The following is a 22,563-nucleotide window of genomic DNA, read 5'->3' as shown; positions in this document are numbered from 1 at the left end:
AGCCACGGGGTGGTTGGGTTGGTTGGTCCGGGTGTCCCAGAGGTGTTCTCTGAAACGCTCCGCAAGTAGCCGGCCTGTCTCCCCAATATAGAGGAGGCCACATCGGGTGCAGAGGATGCAATAGATGATGTGTGTGGAGGTGCAGGTGAATCTGTGGCGGATATGGAAGTTTCCTTTGGGGCCTTGCAGGGAGGTGAGGGGGGAGGTGTGGGCGCAAGTCTTGCACCTCCTGCGGTTGCAGGGGAAGGTGCCGGGAGTGGAGGTTGGGTTGGTGGGGGGTGTGGATCTGACGAGGGAGTCGCGGACAGAGTGGTCTTTACGGAATGCTGATAGGGGAGGGGAGGGAAATTTCTAGCCCACTCTATCATTAAATGAAATCATGGTTGATGTGATTGCGCCTGTGAATCTGCATTGCTGCCTTTTATAGAAAACCTTGCATCCCGTGACAAACGAGAATCTATCTACCTCTGCTATGAAAATATTCAAGGAATCTTTTTCCATCATCTTTTCAGGTAGAGTTCCAAAGGTTCCAAAGAAGAAAAAAAAGAATTGCCTCATTTGTTTTCAGTGGAGAAACCCTGACCCACAGTTCTAGACTTCCTAACAGAAAACATCATTTCCACATCTACCCTGTCAAGACCCTTCACGATGTTAACAGCCGATCATGTGTGCACTGGTCAGCAAAGATCTGACTACACTAATCTCATTGTTCAGCTCCTAGCCTATTAGCCCTAGAAACTTTGGCAACACAAATGAATATCTAAATACTGCCTAAATGCTGAGTGCTTCTGAATCAATCTCCTTTTCAGATAGGGAGTTCAAGACATCCTCCACCCTCTGAAAATGTTTCTCCCCAACTCTCCTCTTAGATTTCTATAATTTAACTCACATCTATGACACCTTGGTATTGACCTCCACACGAATGGAAACAATGCTTCACTATCCATTCTATCTACATCTCGCATAATCTTATACATCATATCTGATGCCCCTTCAACCTTCATTGCTCTAAGGGAACTATTCCATCTTTCCTCATAGTTCAGGCAGCATCCTGATAAATCTGCACCCTCTCTAGTGAAAATACATCCCTTCCTATAGCATGTTAATCTAAACTGCACAAAGTATTCCAGTTGTGGACTAACCATTTTATACAGTTTTTGCATAACTACCTTACTCTTGTAGGGTAAGCTTTGGCTAATAAAGACAAGACTCTCAGATGCCTTAAGTATCCCATGTATTTGCCCGACTACCTTCAGGGATCTGTTCTATGCCTCTGATCTCTAGTACTTTTCAGGGTCCTACCATTCATAGTATAATCCCTTGCCTCATTAACCCTTCCCATGTCTTCATTTTTCCAGGTTGAATTTCATTTATCACTGCTCAACCCACCTGACCAGTAGGTTGATATCCTCCTACAGTTAGGAGATAGCGAGGACTGCAGATGCTAGAGAGTCGGAGCTCAAAGTGTGCCGCTGGAAAAAAACACAGCAGCTCAGGCAGCATTTGAGGAGCAGGAGAGTCGGCATTTCAGGCATGATCCTATATCAGGACTGGGGAAGGGGATGGGTGCTAACAAATAAACAGAGGTGGGGCTGGGGAAAAGGTAGGTGGGAGGGCAATAGGTGAATGCAGGTAGGAGGTCATTGTGATAGGTCGGAGGGAAGGGTGCAGCAGATACATGGGAAGGAAGATGGTCAGGTCAAGAGGATGGAATAGAGTCAATTGGGGTGGGGGGGATGGATTTGGAAACTGGTGAAGTCAATGTTGAGGCTGTATAATTGTAGGCTCCCGAGACAGAAGATGAGGTGTTCTTCCTCCATTTGTAGGTGGCCTTGTGTGAGCGGCGGAGGCTCCGAATAGACACGTCATCGGGGATTGGGAGGGGGAGTTGAGATGGATGGCCACCTGGAAGGTGGGGTTGGTGGCTGTATACAGATCATAGACATTCCCTGAACTATTCTGCCATTCCACGTTTGCGCTCGGTCTCTTCAACATAGGGGAGACCACATCGAGAGCCAAGGATACAAGTAAATGAAGTTTGAGGAGATGCAAGTAATCTCTGCTGGATTTGGAATGATCCTTTGGGGCCTTGGACAGAGGTGAGGGGGTGGTGTAGGCGAAGGTTTTACACCTCTTGTGGCGGCAGGGGAAGGTGCCAGGTGTGGAGGGGGTGTTGGTGGGGAGTGTGGATCTAACAAGGGAGCCGCAGAGGGAACGGTCCCTACGGGACACAAATAGTGGTGGGGAGGGAAATATACTTTTGGCTATGGGGTCTGATTGTAGGTGGCAAAATTGGCAGAGGACGATGCACTGTATCATCCTCTGACAGTTTACTACCCTAACAACTTTCATGTCAACCGTAAATGTCTTGATCATACCTCCTACATTTAAGGATTTTCCATTTTTCAATCCAGTCGCCTCTTACTCTTCTGAACTCCAGTGGATACAAACTTGGTCTGACCACACTTTCTTCACAGAAAACCCACTCCTTCCAGGTAACAGCCTGGTAAACCTTCTCTGAACTGCTTCTAATGCATCAACATCCGTCCTTAAATAAGGTGATCAATACAGTGGCCTCATCAATGCCGTGTAACTGAAGCATAACCCATCTATTTTTGTATTCAATTCCCTTCAATATAAATGATAATGCTCTATTAGCTTTCCTAATTACACTGTGTGCCTGCGATATTAACCTTTCATGAATCATTTATGAGGGTATCCAGATCCTTCTGTATCTCAGCTCTCCAATTTGTCATCATTTTGATGAGACTTATTTTCTACTCTTCCTGACAAAATTGACATTTCACATTTTCCACATTATACTCCATTTGCCAAATCTTGTCTTAACCGGTCTCCATCCTCCCCAGCATCACAATTTACATTTCTGCCATCAGCAAATTTAGCAACCATATCCTATGTTCCTTTATCCAAATAATTCAAATCAGTTTTGAGGTCCCAGCACCAGGCCCCATGGCAGACCACCTGTTACATCTTGCCAGCTTGAAAAGGACCCTTTTATACCTAATGTTCCCTGTTAGCCAGCCAATCTTCTATCCATGTCAATATGCTACTCCCTACACCAAGACCTTCCATTTTCCACGATGCCCTTTGGCGTGGCATTTTATCAAATGCCTTTTGCACATGTTGGGATATAATGCTTCGGTTATACTGGGCATAGTTGAGATCACAAATCAAATACTGGTCTGGTGTCCTAAATTAAGCAAGCGTGTAAATGCTTCAGGGATGGTTCAGATAAGATTGATAACCTGGAAAATGTGAGTTGACTTATGAGGAAAGGTTAGACAGGCTGGGCTTGTTTCCACTGCAGTCTAGAACAGTGACGTGATTGAACTATGTAAGGTCCTGAATGGTATTGACAAGGTGAATAGGGTGAGTCCAGAACTAGGGGATACTGGTTAAAAATTAGGGGTTACCCTTTTAGGATAGATAAGAAATCATTTTCCTTTTGCTGGGGTGGGTTCTGTAACTTTGGGACTCTACCCCAGAAGTAGATGGACACGAAGTCATTGAATATTTTTAAGGCAGAGGTGAATCACTTCACTCACTGACTGAAAACATTCTTTAATTCATTCATGGCAAGGAGGGCATCACTGGCTGCACCAGCATTTATTGCACATTCCAGATTGCCCAAGGGGTAGTTAAGAATCAACCAGTTGGATCGGTGTCTGGAGTCACATGTGGACCAGACCAGGTGAGGATGGCAGTTTCCGGCCCCAAAGGACAGTAATGAAGTTATTAAAATAGAAAGGGTACCAAAGAGATTGACAAGGAATGTTGTCAGACTGGAAGGTTTGAGTTATAAAGAGAGGCTGGATAGCTTGGGATTATTTTCCCTGGAGTATCGGAGGCTGAGGGGTGACCTTAGGGGTCTATAAAATCATGAGGGGCAGAGATAAGATGAATAGCCCAGGTATTTTCCCCAGGGTAGAAGAGGGCATAGGTTTAGGTGAGTGTGGAAAGATTTAAAAGCAACCTGAGGAGCAACTTTTTCCACATAGAGGGTGGTGAGTGTATGGAATGAGCTGCCAGAGGAAGGGAGTACAATTACAACATTTAAAAGACATTCGGATAGGAAAGGTTTAAAGGAATATCAGCCAAACGTAGACAAATAGGACTAGCTCAGTTTAGGAAACCTGGTTGGCATGGACAAGTTGGGCCAAAGTGTCTATTTCTGTGCTGTTTGACCATGAGAAGGGTTTTTCCGACAATGGATTTATGATCGTCATTAGGTTCTTAGTTCCCAATTTTTATTGAATTCAAATTCCACCATCTGCCATGGTAGGATCCGAACCAGAGTCCCCAGAACATGACCTGGGCCTCTGGATTAACAGCCCAGTAATAGTAGCACGAGACCATTGCCTCCCCAATAATCTATGGTTATGGTAGAATTCAAAACAAACAGATGAGCCATGACTTTACTGAGTGACAGGGCAGATTCAAGGGACTCAATGGCCTACTTTGCTCTGATAATTTGCACGCCCGCATTAAGTGTAAAGACATTGTAAATTTTAAGATGCATGTATTTCATTTGTAAATATAAAATTACACTTACCATTGACCCTGATTAACTGAGTTGACCCAGTTTGTGTGCTCCCATTAGCAAAGAGCTCAGAATAAAACGCGCTTAAATAGCAGCATGAAAATGGAGGTGCAATGAGGGGGGAATGGTGCACTGATAGGGAGTCAGTCCAGGTCAGTCCTGTTTATACTTCACTGGCAGAGAAGGTCAATTTCAAAACCAATTAAACAAGGTGCCATTGGAAAGTGGTAGTTAATTGGCCATTTCATCATTAATAGCCAGTACCCTCTTCTCACCACCAAGCAGGAAGTAAACAAGGGATAGGCTGGACAATTAAGGAAATGACCACACAGGGAGAAATAATCCCACTCACCCCCGGCAATAAATCTGACAATTGGAAGACATTCATTCGCTTTGCAAACCTTCTGAGGGCTGCATTTTACACAAGCAGAATACTCCAAACTCTGGAAATCAGCCAAGATCATCTTCGTTTCCACCTTGGCCCTGGATGCTTTGTGCTTCCCACAAGCAGCTGAGAATGGCTAGAATGTTTCACCCTACCAATCCACTTCTTGGGTCATGGCAAACCACAAAATAGTTTCACAGCCCTGATTAAATTCATGTCGCTTCCAAAGTTCCTTTCCTCTCTTGTAATCCTCTCCCCCAACACTTGCAAACATAAAGTAAAACAAAATACCTGCCTGCCACAGTGTTTTTGACTGAAGTATCCCCCAGAGGAATATTGGTGACAACAGACACCACACTACAGAGTTGTCAATTCTGCACAAGCCTGCTTGCTTTGGAACATTCACCACTACCTTTCAATAACAAAACAGTGAAGTATCAAAGCAAGTCTGCCTTTTGACCATATCGTGACCAAATGGTAATTAAAACTGACTATCTCAGAAGTCATCACTAGCTGGGAGAAATGGAAGTTTGGGCAGGGCTGTTGCATGGGGCAAAAACAATGACTGCAGATGCTGGAAACCAGTTTTTGGATTAGAGTGGTGCTGGAAAAGCACAGCAGGTCAGGGCTATTGCATGTACTAGACATGGTTGATGGGGCTTTTTTTTTGCAAGTCGAAGGAACTGTGTGAGGTTCACTTATTAGTTATGCAAGTAGTTATAGAGTCGTACAGCACAGAAATAGACCCTTTGATCCAACCAGTCCATGCCGAACCTAATCCCAAACTAAACTAGTCCCACCTGTCTGCTACTACATTATCAAGCTTTGATAATAAACGCCTGTTTATTTATATTCCTACATAACTTGCCATTGGAATTTCATGTGCTACTTGCAATATCTCCTTACAATGTCTGGATGGCACCACTATTTAATGATCCATCCATCCATCCCTCACTTGTTGGTTTGCGAGGATGTTTCCATTTCTCATCAGAACCCTGTTTTTAATACACCACCACTCCAGATATCATTCAGCCTCGACTTCAGTGTAAACTGATGGTGTGAAATTAACTCCAGGATGCCTTTAAAAACCAGCAAAGGATAATTAAAAAAAACCAATAAGGGAGGAGAGGATAAAACATGAGAGCAAGCTTGCTAGTAAGATAAAATTGAAAGCTTTTTCTTAAGATATCTAAAACATAAGTGGGAGGAGTGGACATTGAATGCTGGGAAATGAGGGTGCAGATGTAGTATTGGGGAATAAAGAAATGGTGGAGGAACTGAATAGATATTTTGCATCAGTTTTCACAGTGGAAGACACCCAGGATACCAGACTTCAAGACAGTGAGGAGAAAGAGTTAAGTTTAATGGTCTTCACAAAGGAGAAGTCTTGGGAAGCTTTAATATCTGAAAGTGGATAAATCTCTGGACTGGATGGACTACATCCCAAGGTTCTGAAGGAGATAGCTGAGCAGATTGTAGAGGTGATCTTTCAGGAATCACCAGGGCCAGGGAAGGTCCCAGAAGACTGGAAAATTAGATTAGATTACTTAGTGTGGAAACAGGCCCTTCGGCCCAACAAGTCCACACCGCCCCGCCGAAGCGCAACCCACCCATACCCCTACATTTACCCCTTACCTAACACTACGGGCAATTTAGCATGGCCAATTCACCTGACCTGCACATCTTTGGACTGTGGGAGGAAACCGGAGCACCTGGAGGAAACCCACGCAGACACGGGGAGAACGTGCAAACTCCACACAGTTAGTCGCCTGAGGCGGGAATTGAACCCGGGTCTCTGGCGCTGTGAGGCAGCAGTGCTAACCACTGTGCCACCGTGCCGCTCACTAATGGCTGATGTAACACTCTTGTTTAAGAAGGGAGGGAGGTAGAAGGTTAGCCTGACCTTGGTCATTAGTAAGATTTTAAAGTGGATTAGACTGCAAAGTACAGGAAAGTGCATGGAAAAATAGGGCTGAGTAAGCATGGTTTCGTCAAGTGGAAGTCATGCCCGACAAATGTATCAGAATTCTTTGAGGAGTTAAGAAGCAAATTAGACAAAGGAGAGCATGTGGACATGATCTATTTGGATTTCCAGAAGCTTTTGACAAGGTGCTGCACAGATGGCTGCTAAGAAAGATGAGCCCCCATGATGTTAGGGCCAAAGTACTGGCATGGGTAGAGGATTGGCTAACTGGCAGAAGGCAGAGAGTGAGGATAAAAGGATCTTTTCCAGAAAGGCAGCCAGTGACTACTGGAGGTCTGTACTGGGGCCACAATTATTCACATTATACATTAACGATCTGGACAAAGGAACTGAGGACATTAATGAGAAGCTTGAGATGACACAAATTTAGGTGGAGAGGCAAGTAGTGATGAGGATACAAGGAAGCTGCAGAAGGACTTGGACAGGTTAGGAGAATGGGCAAAGAAATGGCAGACTGACAATGGCATACAATGTGGGAAAGTATGAGGCTATGCACTTTGGTAGGAAGGATAGCAGTGCAAACTTTTTTCCAAATGAGGAAAGGCTTTGGAAATCTGAAGCCCAAAGGGACTTGGGCATCCTCGTTCAGGATTTTCTTAAGGTGAACATACCAAATTAACCTGCAAATGCAATGTTAGCATTCATTTCAGAGGACGAGAACACAACAGCAGAAATGTACTGCTGAGTCTGTGTAAGACTCTGATCAGGACTCATGTGGAATATTGTGAGCAATTTTGGCCCTCATATCTGAGGAAGAATGTGCTGAATTGGAAGGCGTCCAGAGGAGGTCTACAAGAATGATCCCAGGCTGAAGGGCTTGTCATATGAGCAGTTGAAGACTCTGACCCTGTACCTGATGGAGTTTAGAAGGATGAGAGGGGATCCAAGTGAAATTTAGAGAAGCCTGGATACAGTAGACGTGGAGAAGATGTTTCCACAAGCAGGAGATACTAGGAACTGAGGTCACAGCCTCAGAGTAAAGGAAAGACCCTTTAGAATGGAGATGAGGAATATCTTCAGCCAGAGGAAGGTTCATCTGTGGAAGGCTGTAGAGGCCAGGGCATTGAGCATATTAAGACAGAGATAGATAGGTTCTTGATTAATAAGAGGATCAAGGGTTACAGGAAGAAGGCAGGAGAATGGGTTTGAGAAGCCATGATCCAATGGAAGAGCAGACTTGATGGGCTGAATAGCCTAATTCTGCTCCCATACCTTATGGTCACTTACTCTAATCTCATATTGTCTACATTGAAAGATCCCAGATGAGCTCTCAAATCTGCCATTTGAGCCGCACTCTTTCCACAAGCTGTTAGAAATGTACAAATGACCAAATGAATCAGTAAGTTGGTTACTTTGCTCTAGATTTCACCAAGAAATTAAAACTACTCAGCTGAGAGAAAGTGAGGACTGCAGATGCTGGATTATAAATGAACTTATTCTTCAAGTGGCAAAATGGATTAAATACTATGCAAACCTAAATTACATCTTTAAACCCAAACACACATTCATTCACAAATAGGAGCCACAAAACACACAGCTCTACAGAAACGTAATGGGTGGGAAACATTGGTAAAAACGGAACAAGAGTTTTGTAAATGAAGAGTCCAAAAGACAAGAGTGGAATGAGGTTGCTTTCTCTCAGTTCTTGCCATTTTTGGTGGTGAGATCATGTTGCTTTCAACAAGAGAACAATGGAAGATTCTCAAGTTGGCAGCTGAGTAGTTGGGGTCGAGAGTGTGGTGCTGGGAAAGCACAGGTCAGTCAGCATCTGAGGAGCAGGAGAATCAACATTTCAGGCATAATCCTGATGAAGGGCTTATGCCCAAAACATCAATTCTCCTGCTCCTCAAATGCTGCCCGACCTGCTGTGCTTTTCCAGCACCACACACTCTACTCTGATCTCTAGTCCTCACTTTATCCTAGCTGAGTAGTTGGGCTAGCTCTTTGCTCAAGTTAGAAATTCTAATTTTCAGAGTTTGAGTGTTGATTTACTTTCTCCAATAGAGGTTACGAAAGAGAGACTTGTCCTTGCTTACAGACTTAGTTTGCCATAGTCCTGGACTATGGCAAACTAAGTTAAAAATCCAAAAGTTGTTGCTAAGCAGTTTTTCAAACCAAGGTGCCAGCTTGTGTCACATAAACATCAAATCCAGCTTCTCTCAAGCTTATATGACCTTTGCATGACCAATAAGTCGTCATTAAACAAAGACAAAATGACAAACATACCTGGTACGTTCCCTGTAACACTGAATTATCTAAAGTTACACCTTTCGTGGTGTCTATTCCAAAAAATGTGGTCTTTACAACTACAATAGGTGTTAGATATCAATAAGTCAGAATGTTTCATTTTCAAAATTCACTTCAGAGATTTGGATACAAAATCTAGGCTTTAGTTCGGCCACTATGTTGAACTGAGATCACATCTCCTCTCTCAGGTAAACATCAATGATTCCATTGTACAATTTTGAACAAGAACAGGGGAGTCCTGACCAGTGTCCTGTCCACCGTTAATTCCTAAACCTGCAACATAAATAGATTACCTGGTTCTTACTAGTTTGAGAGATCTTGTTGGTTCAACTTCCAATCACATTTCTGAGAATGCAATACTGACTTCCTTTCAAGACGACTTCACTGGATATAAAGCCCTTTGAGACACCATAAGGACAGAACAAGCCCATTCAACCACAATTAGAGATGGTGCTGTGGGTGGTCTGGATCAATGGCTTCAAGCAGAAACAAGAATCACCTTTTCTCCTGCTTAGATCCAAATAACACAAGAGGATTGTGCCAGTTTATGTTAACTTTTATGAAAGCTTCAAGTTTTGAATCCCTATGCCTTTTTTTTTTGCATTTGAGGAATACTCTCAGTTTTACAACACCACTCAAGAAAAATGCTAGAGTTAGTCTTCAGCGAGGACCATTGCTGGTTTGCTTCACATTCTCTTTGGTTCAAGCAGATTGCTGGACCCAAGCTACGCTGAAATGATGTTTACATACACACCTCCAAAACAAACATTGTGCCATCTCTGCCAAGAACATGCTCTCAAGAAAATAGGCTCTGGCTCAATAGGCTTAAACTAGAGTACACGTTTACTCACTTCTTTAGTTACAATCTAGAGAACCTGGAGCAGAATGAGGGACCATTCATTCTAGTGATCTTCTCACTTGAGAACACAACAATTCCATCCTCACATTGCTAACTCTGGGTAGAGAGATAACCAATGTTTTCACTCAACAAAAGGAGGAAGTAGACCTTCATTTCTGTAGGAGAAAGTGAGGACTGCAGATACTCAAGATCAGAGTAGAGAGTGTAGTGTTGGAAAAGCACAATAGGTTAGGCAGCATCCCAGGAGTAGGATAATCAACGTTTTGGGCATGTGCCCTTCATCAGGAACTCAATAGAAAGAGAAAGTAGACTTACATTTCGGTAGTGCTGTTCATGCCTCTGGATGTCCCAAACCTCCTTACATTCAACAATGCACTTTCTGAACAGTGGCAGTGTAGAAAAACATGACAGCTGACCCACATGATTAAATACATGACCACATCCCTTTGGTATTACTGACATTACTCAAGGGCTAAATATTGGCCATGAAACTGGAGGAAACACTGATCTCTATGGAACAGAGCAATCTCATTAGTACATTTGCCTCAGGGTGTAAATGTCTCCCTGGGAGTTTGACAAGTCCAGCAATGCAACAGTCCCTCAGAACTGCACTCGAGTACTGTCCTCAGTTGTGTATTCAGGTTTGTGAAGTGGAGCCTGAACCCATGATCTTCTGATTCAAACAAGATACAAGGCCCATCCCAAGCTATGTTTTATTACATAGAATAGATTCACATAGCACGGAAACGGATCCTTCGATCCAGCTCCTGTACATGAGAGCTTGTGACAGAACAATCTCATGGAAAAGAAAGCCATTTCTGTGACCAAGAACAGGTCTGGGTTTTTCAGATCAGATGAGCAGCAGAATAAAGGTGTCTGGTCAACTTAAACCACTAACATCCCGAGATGCATACTTTGCTGAATGTTGCATCAAAAGAACTGTGCAGCATCCTCCATAAAACAACTTCCTCCATTGTGACCCAATTTGCAGGATGAATGACCCACTGTTTGTTCAAAGGTGATATACAAGATAGAGCAAATGGCTGACATCCACATTGCCTACAGAGAACTCAGCTGTCTTTGTACAGTCAGAAAGTTCCCAGCAGAGTGTTTCATCATGCTTGGTAAACAAGACTTACCACAGTAAATATCAAGGAAATGAACCTGGATCCACTTTAAAAGTAATGCGGTTGTCTAATAAATCTCCCTCTGGGACAGACTGGAAACTAAGTGGTTTCCAGTCTGCAAATATGAGAATTCCCAAACAGTGCCACCAGCTTGCACTCCAGCTGATATCCAAGGAAAAAGTTAACTTTGGGGACAAAAACACTGATTTAACCACTCTGTGCCTAGTAGGGCAGCATGGTGGCACAGTGGTTAGCACTGCTGCCTCACAGCGCCAGAGACCAGTGTTCAATTCCCGTCTCAGGCGACTGACTGTGTGGAGTTTGCACATTCTCCCCGTGTCTACGTGGGTTTCCTCTGGGTATTCCGGTTTCCTCCCACAGTCCAAAACAAATGTGCAGGTTAGGTGATTTGGCCACGCTAAATTACCCGTAGTGTTAGGTGAAGGAGTAAATGTAGGGGAATGGGTCTGGGTGGGTTGCGCTTCGGAGGGTCGGTGTGGACTTGTTGGGCCAAAGGGCCTGTTTCCACACTAAGTAATCTAATCTAATAATACTACTTCACTTTGGAATAGGATTTTCTCATCTGTGCTGGAAAAGGTAGCAACAGCTCAAAAGCCCAAAGCCAGTCTAGATGAGACAGTCAGTCGAGATGACAGATAAACTAATAAATAACTCTTATTAGCAAGTTTTGAGAAGATTTGTAGCTCAGATTGAGGAGCAGTTTCTAAGTACACCATAATGTCAGTCCTTTGGAGTAGAACAACCGAACTATGATCACAGACTAAGAATAGATTTAACAGAATGGTTACAGCTGCTGGCCTGCTGTCCGAGCAACACATCTTATGCCCACACCTTTCAGCTTTCCCTTTTTTCTTTTTTAGACAATAATCCAACTCCACCCCCCATCCCACCCCCCAATACCTCAAGCAAACCTGCAGTCCAGATTCCAACTACTTGCACAGAGAAGTTATTTTCCCCCTGTCACCATTGCTTCTTTTGCCAATTACTTTAAATCTGTGCCCTCTGGCTTTTCATCCTTCCAAAGGGATCAGTTTCTCTCCATCTCAATCCCAAACCCATCGTGATTTTGAATACCTTCCTCAATCCTTGCAACCTTCTCTTTTCCATGGAAAGCAATTCCAGCTTCTCCAATCCATGTGTCTCTGGGGCCATTCTCATGCATCTTTAGTGAAGCTTATAGATTCATGCAGTGCAGAAAAGGCCCATTGAGTCCGCACCAACATAACCACTATAAAAGGTGCACTAATCCCAATTTCCTGCACTCTCTCTCTAATGGCTTCACATTCTTGCTAATATGTGATGCCCATAACTGGACACAATATCCCAGTTAAGGCCAGACTAGTGTTTTATATTGGGTTAATAAAACTTCCTTGCTTTTGTACCAGATGCTTCATTTACAAAATCCAGAATGTCATATGCTTCATTAATTGTACTTTAAACCTGCTACCTTGAATAATGTATGTACACACACATCCAGGTCCTTCTGTCCCTGGGACGGACACACACACACACACACACACCTTTGCTTTGTACATTTCTTCACTTTCTCTCTGCATTCTTCCAACCAAAATGAATCACTTCACACTTCTCTGCATTAAATATCCTAACATTTAATATGAACTGACTGTGGTGAGGCTGCTCCCAGATTTACATTGGCAAGAAATGCAAATGTGCAGCTAATGTGTTATCAAGGCTTATTAGAATAACAACAGCCTGTATTTATCTAGTGTCTTCAACATAGTAGAATGTATCAGATACTGAGCCGCTTAAGAAAGTATAATAGCATGTGAGCAAAAGCCTGGTCAAGGAGGCATGTTTCAAGGAGTACAGGAGAAAAGGAAAGAGAGAGATGCACAGGTAGAATTTAAGGAGGGAATGCCAGAACTTTAGCTCACATGGATTAGATTAGATTAGGTTCCCTACAGAATGGGAACAGGCCATTCTGCCCAACAAGTTCACACCAACCCTCCAAAGAGAAACCCACTGAGACCCATTCCCCTAACCTGCACATCATTTGGGACTGTGGGAGGAAACCCACGCAGACACAGGGAGTGTGCGCAAACATCACAGACAGTTGTCCAAGGCTAGAATCAAACCCGGATCCCTGGAGCTGTGAGGCAGCAGTGCTAACCACAGTGCCACCCATTTAGCTTATTATTAAAGTCAATTCTGTGACATGAAAGTCCCACTAATAGCAGTTAGACAAAAATCTTGAAATCGGATGCTGCCAGACTCAAATGCAAGATCATATTTGCGATGTAACAAGGACATCATAATTTAGCTTTCACAAAACAGCAAGCTATGAGTGGTTACAGAGCATGTGAGTGTACCAAGGGACTGGCACACTTTGGCTTCAATTTGCTTCAAATTGAAGATCAAAGGAAAAAGATGGAGCTTTATGGACTGGGGAGGTGATGCGGCGGGGGGGTGGGGTGGATTGGTTTTGACGAGAACCATCAAATAGTTATTACTATACCATGGATTAAGAGATAGGCACTACATATTAAATACTTAGGGAGGGGTTAAGGGAGAATAAAGGATTTAATTCATGCCTCAATTTTACAATAGCCATATAATGAACAGTTTTATATGTCTGATCCTTCAATGCGTTTCTACGGATTAACTTAACTTCAAAGGGGTCTAATGCATCACTCAGTGGCTATGGCTGGAAAATGTTTAATCTGTTTAAAAGGAGATAGAGCGGGAAGAAATTGTTGTCCTCTTGAAAGCCTTCATCCGTCTGTCACTGTAAGAAGTCTGCAGACTCATTTAGCACATGTCATTATGTCAAAACATTTCAAGGTGTTTCAAATAAACCTATTCTGATAAAACCTTTACACTAGGGAAAATGGTCTGCGTCAACTCATAGCTTTGGAGTTTATGTAGTTTCTTTAAAAAAAGTTTGCTTTAGAGATTATTGTCCATACTTCCTGACTTGGCGATTAATGACTTCCAACTTCTTCCCAACAAAATACAAATCGACATAAGATGGTTAAGTTTATAAAAAGGGCTCTGTAGAAGTGAGGAGAGTACTTCAATTTGTGTAAGAGCACAGAAATAGGAAACATGAATGAAAGGGTCACCAATACATTGCGCGAGGAATTCAGAAAAATAATGCCTTCAGCTTCAGAATGGCAAGGAAGGGAGCTCATGACAACAGGAAGCAGTTGAGATAAAAGAAAAGATATATTTAAGAAGCTGGATAAGAAACTGAAGGAGACAGAATGCAAGGTTATGTTGATGGAGTTATGTTGAGAGGAGGCTCATTTGCATCTGAAGATGGAGCTGAGCCAATTGGGCTGAATGCCATGCTGTAAATTCTATGTACTTCTAATGTACATATGCTCTGAACTTTCTTTACAGGCCAGTTATACAATAGCAGACACGTCAATATAATGGTTGCACGAAATGAATGACATAAAAAGACTAATTTAACACAAACCAAGTTAATAATCTGACTGCGGTCTGCATTAGACCACATCTAAACCATGAGGCATGGGGCCTCAAAATGAGATGTTAAGCCTGGGTGGACAAAGTGAAAATCAGATGCTGTTTCCTCACCCAGACAGATACACTTCGCCACCAGACAAAACATCAAATGTAAAGCTGCGCTTTGCACACTCACCTTTTGGCGAGTATGCACTTCGGGAATTACTCAGGCGTTTGAGTAAAGGTTTCCAATGTCAGAATTGTTGGTTGGAGGTTAAACATTAAATGGGTTTTGAAACTTCGATATCTTTCATTCAAAACTGATGACAGCGATCCATATGATCACAGAGTTGGCATCAGTCACAACCAAAAGATCACAATGAATGATAACAAAAGCAACGGAAATGCTTTTCTTATTGCAGCTGTCAATCCTGATGTTTCTTCAGACTCCAATCAATTGGGAATTCAAAACTAATAAGGTACCTGACTGAAGCCATCAAGCTAGATTCTCCAAGATTCTTCTTGGCAGCTGACAAGTCTGAATGGAGACATACAACAGGCATGAGAAAACTGGCCGCTGGGGTCAGTCATCGACTCAGCCTGACCTCAACCCAAACTTCGCTCGAGGAAGATCAATTCCAAAATTCTATCTTACAAAGTCATTCCCTCACGTGATAACCTGGCTCAGCAACAAATTGCAGCTTCTATTTGGTTTCACATTCCTTGAGCAAATTGTCAGTGTAGAGGAGGGAAAAAAAAAATGGGACTTTCTACCAGAAATCTAAGCAGAAGCAAAATGATTAACTTGTGCATGGGTCCCAGCCCATTGGAAGCAGTGAAACAACATCAAGCATTAATCAAGTTATTTAGGCTGACAATTTCAGTCAATATGTTTGGTCGTATAACAAATTGGAATTTTGTATTTTGTTTTACCAAAACAGCTGCTAAGGTGTTTGAAAGCAAAGCAAATTTATTTTGGATTTAAATTGCTCCTAAGTACATCTGTAAATAACTGGTGCTGTCTATAATATGAATGAGCCAGCACTTGCTCTGTTGCCAAGCAGCTTTGAAATTCTCACCCTGGCTTGCAAATACCTGAATTGCTCTTCCCTACCTCTGTAACCTCCTCCTGCTGCACAACTTCAAGATCTCTACACAAGGTTAGATTACAAGGGGTCCAGGGAGAACTAGCCATTTGGATACGTAATTGGCTCAAAAGTATGAGACAGAGGGTGGTGGTGGAGGGTTGCTTTTCAGACCGGAGGTTGGTGTCCAATGGTGTGCCACAATGATCAGTGCTGGGTCCACTGCTTCCTGTCATTTATATAAATTATTTGGATGTCATTATAGGAGATAGTTAGTAAGTTTGCAGATTACACCAAAATTGGTGGTGAACTGGACACTGAAGGTTACCTTAGAGAACAACAGGACCTTGATCAAATAGGCCAATGGGCTGAGGAGTGGCAGACAGAGTTTAATCGAGATAAATGTGAAGTGCTACATTCTGGTCAGGCATATCAGGGCAGAACTCACACACTTAACGGTAAGCTCCTGGAGAGTGTTGCTGAACAAAGAGGCCTTGTAGTGCAGGTTCATAGTTCTTTGAAAGTGGAATCGCAGGTAGACAGGGAAGTGAAGGTTGTGTTTGGTATGCTTGCCTTTATTGGTCAATGCACTGAGTTAATGCTGTGGCTGTACAGGATATTGGTTAGGCCACCTTTGGAATTACTGCGTTCAATTCTGGTCTCCCTACTTTGAAAAGAGGTTGCGAAACTTGACAGGGTTCAGAAAAGATTTATAAGAATGTTGCCAGGGTTGGAGGGTTTGAGCTATAGAGAGAGGCTGAATAGACTGGGGCTATTTACACTGGAGCATTGGAGTTGAGGAGGGACCTTATATCGAGTTTTATAAAATCATGAGGGACCTGGACAGGGTGAATAGTCATGGTCTTCTCCCCAGGTTAGAGGAAACCAAAACTACTGGACATAGGTTTAAGGTGAGGGGGGAACCATTTAAAATATACCTAAGGGGTAATGCTTTCACACAGAGGGTAGTGAGTGTGTGAATGAACTGCCAGAGGAAGTATGGAGGCTGGTACAACAACATTTAAATGGCATCTGGATGGGTATATGAATAAGAAGGGTTTAGAAGGATATGGGTCAAGTACTGGCAAATGGGACTAGATTAATTTAGGATATCTGATTAGCATGGACGAGTTGGACTGAAGGGTCTGTTCCCATGCTGTACATTACTACGACTCTTTCAATCATGGGCACTGTCTCTTCTTGATTTTCATCACTCCACCATCAGTGGTTGCAACATCAAATGCCTGGACCCTAATCTCTAATTTCCTTCTTAAAATTTAATAACGTGACCAAACCGGTTATCATATGCTCTATTATGTCTTATGACAGTTTGTCCAATTTTGTTTGATAATATTCGTGCCGACTTTTTATAACGTCAAAGGCACTTTAGAAACACAAGTGGCTGTTGTTGGCGTGACCTGGAAAGGTCAGTGTGGTTTGGATTCCTGCAGATTTAGCCATGGGAATTCCATCGGGTTCTGCAGTCAGAAAACATGCTTTCTCTTCAGTTGTAAATAATGGTTATAATTTGACTGCAATATTAATTTCTTCCAGAGATCGGACTTTAAGAGAATTAGGTTAAAAGGAGTTTTTGGTTTTAGAAGTATCTGGTTTTCTGAGCAACCCATTGCAATTCAGTTCTTGCTAGTCCAAAAAAAATTAGTTACTTTTTAAATGTAAATATCCATTCAAAGGAAAACTTATCAGCCATTTCCTTTGGCAAAATTGAAAGAACTGCAGATGCTGGGAATCAGAAACAAAAACAGATGGCTGGAAAAGCTCAGCAGGACTGGCAGCATCTCATAGAATTCACAGAATCCCTGTTGTATGGAAACAGGCCATTTGGCCCAACAAGTCCACATTGACCCTCTGAACAGTAGTCCGAAGTCCGTGCTGCCTGACCTGCTGCGCTTTTCCAGCAACACATTTTCACCTCTGAACAGTAACCCACTCAGACCCATTCCCCTATTACTCTACATTTTTCCAGACTAACGCACCTAACCAATACATCCCTGAACACTATGGGGCAATTTAGCATGGCCAATTCACCTAACCTGCACATCTTTGGACTGTGGGAGGACAACTATGCAGACACAGGGAGAATGTGCAAACTCCACACAGACAGTCGCCCGAGGCTGGAATCGAACCCAGGCCCTGATGCTGTGAGGCAGCAGTGCTAGCCTGAGTTATTGTGCCACTTGTGCTGCAGAGAGAAATTAGCATTAACGTTTCGAGTCAAGTGACCCTCCCGCGAAACGGATTTCTCTCCACAAATGCTGTGAGACCTACTGAGCTTTTCCAGCAATTTATGTGCTTCTGATTTTCTTTGATACATTTGATATTGTGCAGTTTTGTAACATTTTAATATTTACATTTTGCTGTCCTAACTCTGACCACATTGAGATGTGCGCCAACTCAAAGACACTCCATTGAACTTTACATGGATTGTGTTCTTGTATTAATTTCGAGTTTTACTTTTGTCGCTAAAAGCACTGAACAACACATATTTTAAATGCAAAGAAATGAGTGAGTTAACAGAACCACTCAGTACAGCCTATAACATGATGCTGTTGGTATTGTAGTGCAGAGCTACTTTACATCTATTTAATCAGAGCAAACATAGAACATAGGTACAGCAGTAGGCCATTCAGCCCTTTGGGCCTGTCCACTATTCAGTATGATAATGGTTGATGATCCAACTCAGTACCCTATTCTTGCTCTCTCCCTACACTATGATCCCCGAGTATCACACCCAACTCTTCCTTTGAAAACACATTTGGTTTACCCACTCACTGGGTGAAGAAATATTTTTTCTCAGTCCTAATGGCTATTCCACATCCTTTAACTGTGACTCCTGGTTCTGGATTGTCTGGTGAGTGGAAACATTCTTTCTTCCTGTCTTTACCCTCGATAACCCTGCCAAAATTTTATGGGTCTCTATGTGATACCTCCTCATTATTTTTCTAAACGCCAGTGAATATAGTCCTAACTGATCCGCTCTTTCCTGTGTCAATCCTGTCATCCTGGAATCAGTCTGATAAACCTTTGTTACACTCCCTCCATAGCAGAACATTCATCCTCAGATAAGGACACCAAAACTGTACATAATACTCCAAGTGTGGTCTCACCAAGGCCCTGTACAATTGCAAGACATCCCTACTCCTGCACTCAACTCCTCTCACTATGAAGGCCAACATACCATGTGCTTTCTTCATCACCTGCTGCACCTGCATGTTTATTTTCAGTCACTACTGTACGAGGACACCCAGGTCACATTGCAAATCTCTCTTTCCCAAATCAATCGCCTTTCAAATAATAATCTCTCTTCCTGTTCGTGCTAACAAAATGGATAACCTCACACTTATTCACATTATACTTCATCTGCCATGTCCTTGCCCACTTGCTCCAACTTGTCCAACTCACGCTGTAGCACCTCTGCATCCTCCTCACAGTTTGCCATTCTAGCCAGTTTTGTGTCATCTGCAAGCTTAGGTATATTACATTTCAACCCCTCGTCTAAATCATTGATAGATATTGCCAAATTCTGGGTTGCAAGCACTGACCCCAGGAGTACCGCACTAGTCACTGACTGCTACTCGAGAAAGACCAATTTATTTCTAGTTTGATTCTTGTCTACTAACTAGTTGCCTATGCACATTAGTACACTACCACCAATCAACACTGCCTCTTAGCTGCCCAGCTCCAATGTTCCGTTTTTGGTGTTTGGTGTCAGTATGCCAATTGCAGCATTGACTTTTGGTTCCAGAAGTCGCGGCCATGCATGGACCTCAGAAGACCACACAGTTGGTCTTCTGAGGTCCTTGCAGTTTAATTTTACAAGCTAATATCCAATGTGGCAGCTTATCGAAAGCCTTCTGAAAGTCCAAGTAAACCACATCCACTGGCTCCTTCTTCGCAATTCCACTGGTTACATCCTCGAAAAATTCCAGTACATTTGTTAAGTATATTTTCCCTTTTTGTAAAGTCTTGCTGACTCAGTCTGATCCTGCCACTGTTTTCCCAAGTACTTGGTTATTAAATCCAGTGAGCTAAATATGGCAGGTGGAGACATTATTAATTCTCAGGTCACATAGATCTCCATAAACATGTCTGGTGAATCAAACAGCTTCCAACTCAAAACTGGAATTGGAACTTTTAACATTCAAGCACTGGACACATGTTCATAAAGCCAGAGTCTTTGCTGCTCACCTCATCTGACTCATCAGAAAGTGTCTTCAGCAACATGGGAAAGAGGCTGTCTGTATGCCGGAACATCTGAAATGTAAGGAAGAGTTTCATTAAGATGTATAGCAACAGTTTTACCTTGGCAAAATACGTACACTACAGTTTTAAGCTTTTTAAAACTTTTAATGTCTGCCTTTGGCATTCAGACCCAGGCTGACTTCAAAACAAAGCACACTACAACCTTCTGCCTCAGCCCCTTTCCAACACCACAACTCTAAGCTAAGTTGAAATTGAGGGGCTTGGTCATTAAAGGAACAGAATCAAACTTCCATAGTGCATCCTGCAGACTATTCGGATGCAGGCATAATATGCTCATGGTGGAGCAGACACATTTTAAGACCAGTAGCTGAGGTATGGATCAAACTGCATTGTCTTGGGTATTTTTTTTAAAAGCAATTTCATTTCCAGGTGCCAAAATAGCAGCTCAGTTTGGAAATGGAAATATAATGTTTTTCTAGCATAGAGTAAGGTGGCAGAAAGCAGAATGACAGAAAGACAGATTCAGGTGATCTGACCTTGAACTGATAGCCAGTTCAGATTTTGCTTCCCTAATTCAAATCAGCAACCACACTTTGCACAAAGTCTGAAGCAATACTGCAATTACTTGGACTTCGTGTAAACAGAAAGTCTGAGCCCTGCTCTGGACTTTCCCAGGAGGAAAACCAGCTCTGAGCAGCGAAAGCCAGGATCGGAATATACAACTGAGCTTCTATGAGAAAATGGTGCTATTTCCTAACAATCTCCAAAAAGCACATTCCCCCCTCCAACCAATGCTCTTTGCACATTGCAGCAATTTAAAACAATTTGCATTTATTTGGACCTTTTAATTGCATCAAGGCATCCTAAAGTGATAACAGTGAATCAAATACTTTGTAAAACATAGTAATTGGTAAAATATAGATTGGCAATTTGTGCACAGCAAGTTCCCATTAAACAGGAGTGTGATTATCCCAGATATCCTGTAATTTTTTTGTGATGTTGGCTTAAAGATAAACATTGGCCAGAACACCAGGTATAACTTCCATTCTTCTCTTCATAACTTGTCTGCCTTCTCAGGTGAGCAGAAAGCTTTCAGTTTGACACTTCTGAGAGTGGCTGTGACAGTACCGCACACTTATACCGTCAGTCAATGCTTAACACATCACTTCACATTCGCTGAGTGCTTGTAGGCCCCATCTCACATTTGTATTTCACTGATTTTCATACTCTCCTAACATGCAGCTGAACCCTTCAACATGAAAGTTCAATCTCTTTGACACAATACACGCAAAATTTATTTTTCTCCTTAAAGTGAGCTTTAAGTCAATTGGTAGGTTTCAGCTCAAAATGCAAGGAGACAATGCATTTCATTAAATTCAGTGTGAGGCTATTCCATGTCTAAGAATGAAGCTCATTTTCATCTTTGCTTAGTGATAATTGATGTATATATCTCTGTCAGACGGAGCTAGAGTTGTCCAAAGACTCAATAGCCCTGATGGTAAATGTTTAATGGGAATCTGAAATCAAATTAGACTGACAAGCAATTCAATTTATTGAAGGATTAACCTGTTAATTACAGGCCCCATTCAAGGCTTTCCTAAAGCCAATCAAACTGCGACAGAAGGGTTGCAGCTTGAGGCTGCTTATCTCACAACTCCGGCAGCGTTAAGTATTAGCAAAAGCAAGTTCAAAGGCTTTGCTTTTATTAGTTAATAACAGCTCTCCAGAGGGATCAACCTTTGGCTTGGTTTTTTACTCTGTTTTTGCTGGACTTCAATCTTAGCATGCACTTCTCATCTATAACCCAATTCTGGATTAATTAAGCTACATTTTGTCACAAGGAAGTAGAGCGTGGAGCGACTGAACGTCATCAATTACAGCAGATGTCTAATAAAGTAATTGAAATGCATTTTAAAAGTCAGAGTGATTAGCAACTAAACCTTGAGCTATGGTCAGTTCAAACAAAAGGATGTAAGAAATAGAATGCTCTTGTGTAACCGTGATTAGTGCCCCTACCTTGGTCAGGAGGCCAGAGTTCTTTTCCTACCTGCCCATGTCTGAACATGTGGATTAAAAATATCTACAGGAAATAGGCACAGGTGGTGGTCACTTAGCCCCTCAAGCCAGTTCTGCCTTTTAACAAAATCATGGCTGATTTCCCTCAGGTCTTAACCACACCTTGTCATTTGCCCTCAAGTCCCCAGTATTTCAAAAACCGATCTTCCTCCTCTTTAAATACTTTCAGTGATCTAGCCTCCACAATTGCCTAATGTGGTGCCATTATTTAAGAAAGACTGTAAGGAAAAGCCAGTGAACTATAGACTGAGAGCCTTGTCAGTGGTGGGTAAGTTTATGGAGGAGATTCCGAGAGACAGGATCTGCATGCATATGGAAGGCAAGGACTGATCAGAGATAGGAGAAAGTGAGGACTGCAGATGCTGGAGATCAGAGCTGAAAAATGTGTTGCTGGAAAAGCGCAGCAGGTCAGGCAGCATCCAAGGAGCAGGAGAATCGACGTTTCGGGCATAAGCCCTTCTTCAGGAAAGAGGAAGGTGTGTCAAGCAGGCTAAGATGAAAGGTAGGGAGGAGGGACTTGGGGAAGGGGCATTGGGAATGCGATAGGTGGAAGGAGATTAAGGTG

At 42.6% G+C, this 22,563-nt stretch overlaps 1 protein-coding gene across 4 annotated transcripts in view; it reads right to left on the bottom strand.

Moving 5' to 3' along the window:
* vac14 (vac14 homolog (S. cerevisiae)) overlaps nucleotides 1-22,563 on the bottom strand; it is a 330,067-nt gene that overhangs the window by 240,492 nt on the left and 67,012 nt on the right. For all 4 annotated transcript variants that reach the window (XM_043707332.1, XM_043707331.1, XM_043707329.1 and 1 more), the window contains exon 10: nucleotides 19,908-19,973. In XM_043707332.1, the coding sequence (XP_043563267.1) occupies nucleotides 19,908-19,973 (66 nt within the window). The remainder of the gene's footprint in view (nucleotides 1-19,907; nucleotides 19,974-22,563) is intronic.

The sequence above is a fragment of the Chiloscyllium plagiosum genome, chromosome 17 (genome assembly GCF_004010195.1).
Source record: "Chiloscyllium plagiosum isolate BGI_BamShark_2017 chromosome 17, ASM401019v2, whole genome shotgun sequence".
Taxonomy (NCBI): domain Eukaryota; kingdom Metazoa; phylum Chordata; class Chondrichthyes; order Orectolobiformes; family Hemiscylliidae; genus Chiloscyllium; species Chiloscyllium plagiosum.
This window is presented reverse-complemented; position numbering and strand designations above follow the sequence as displayed.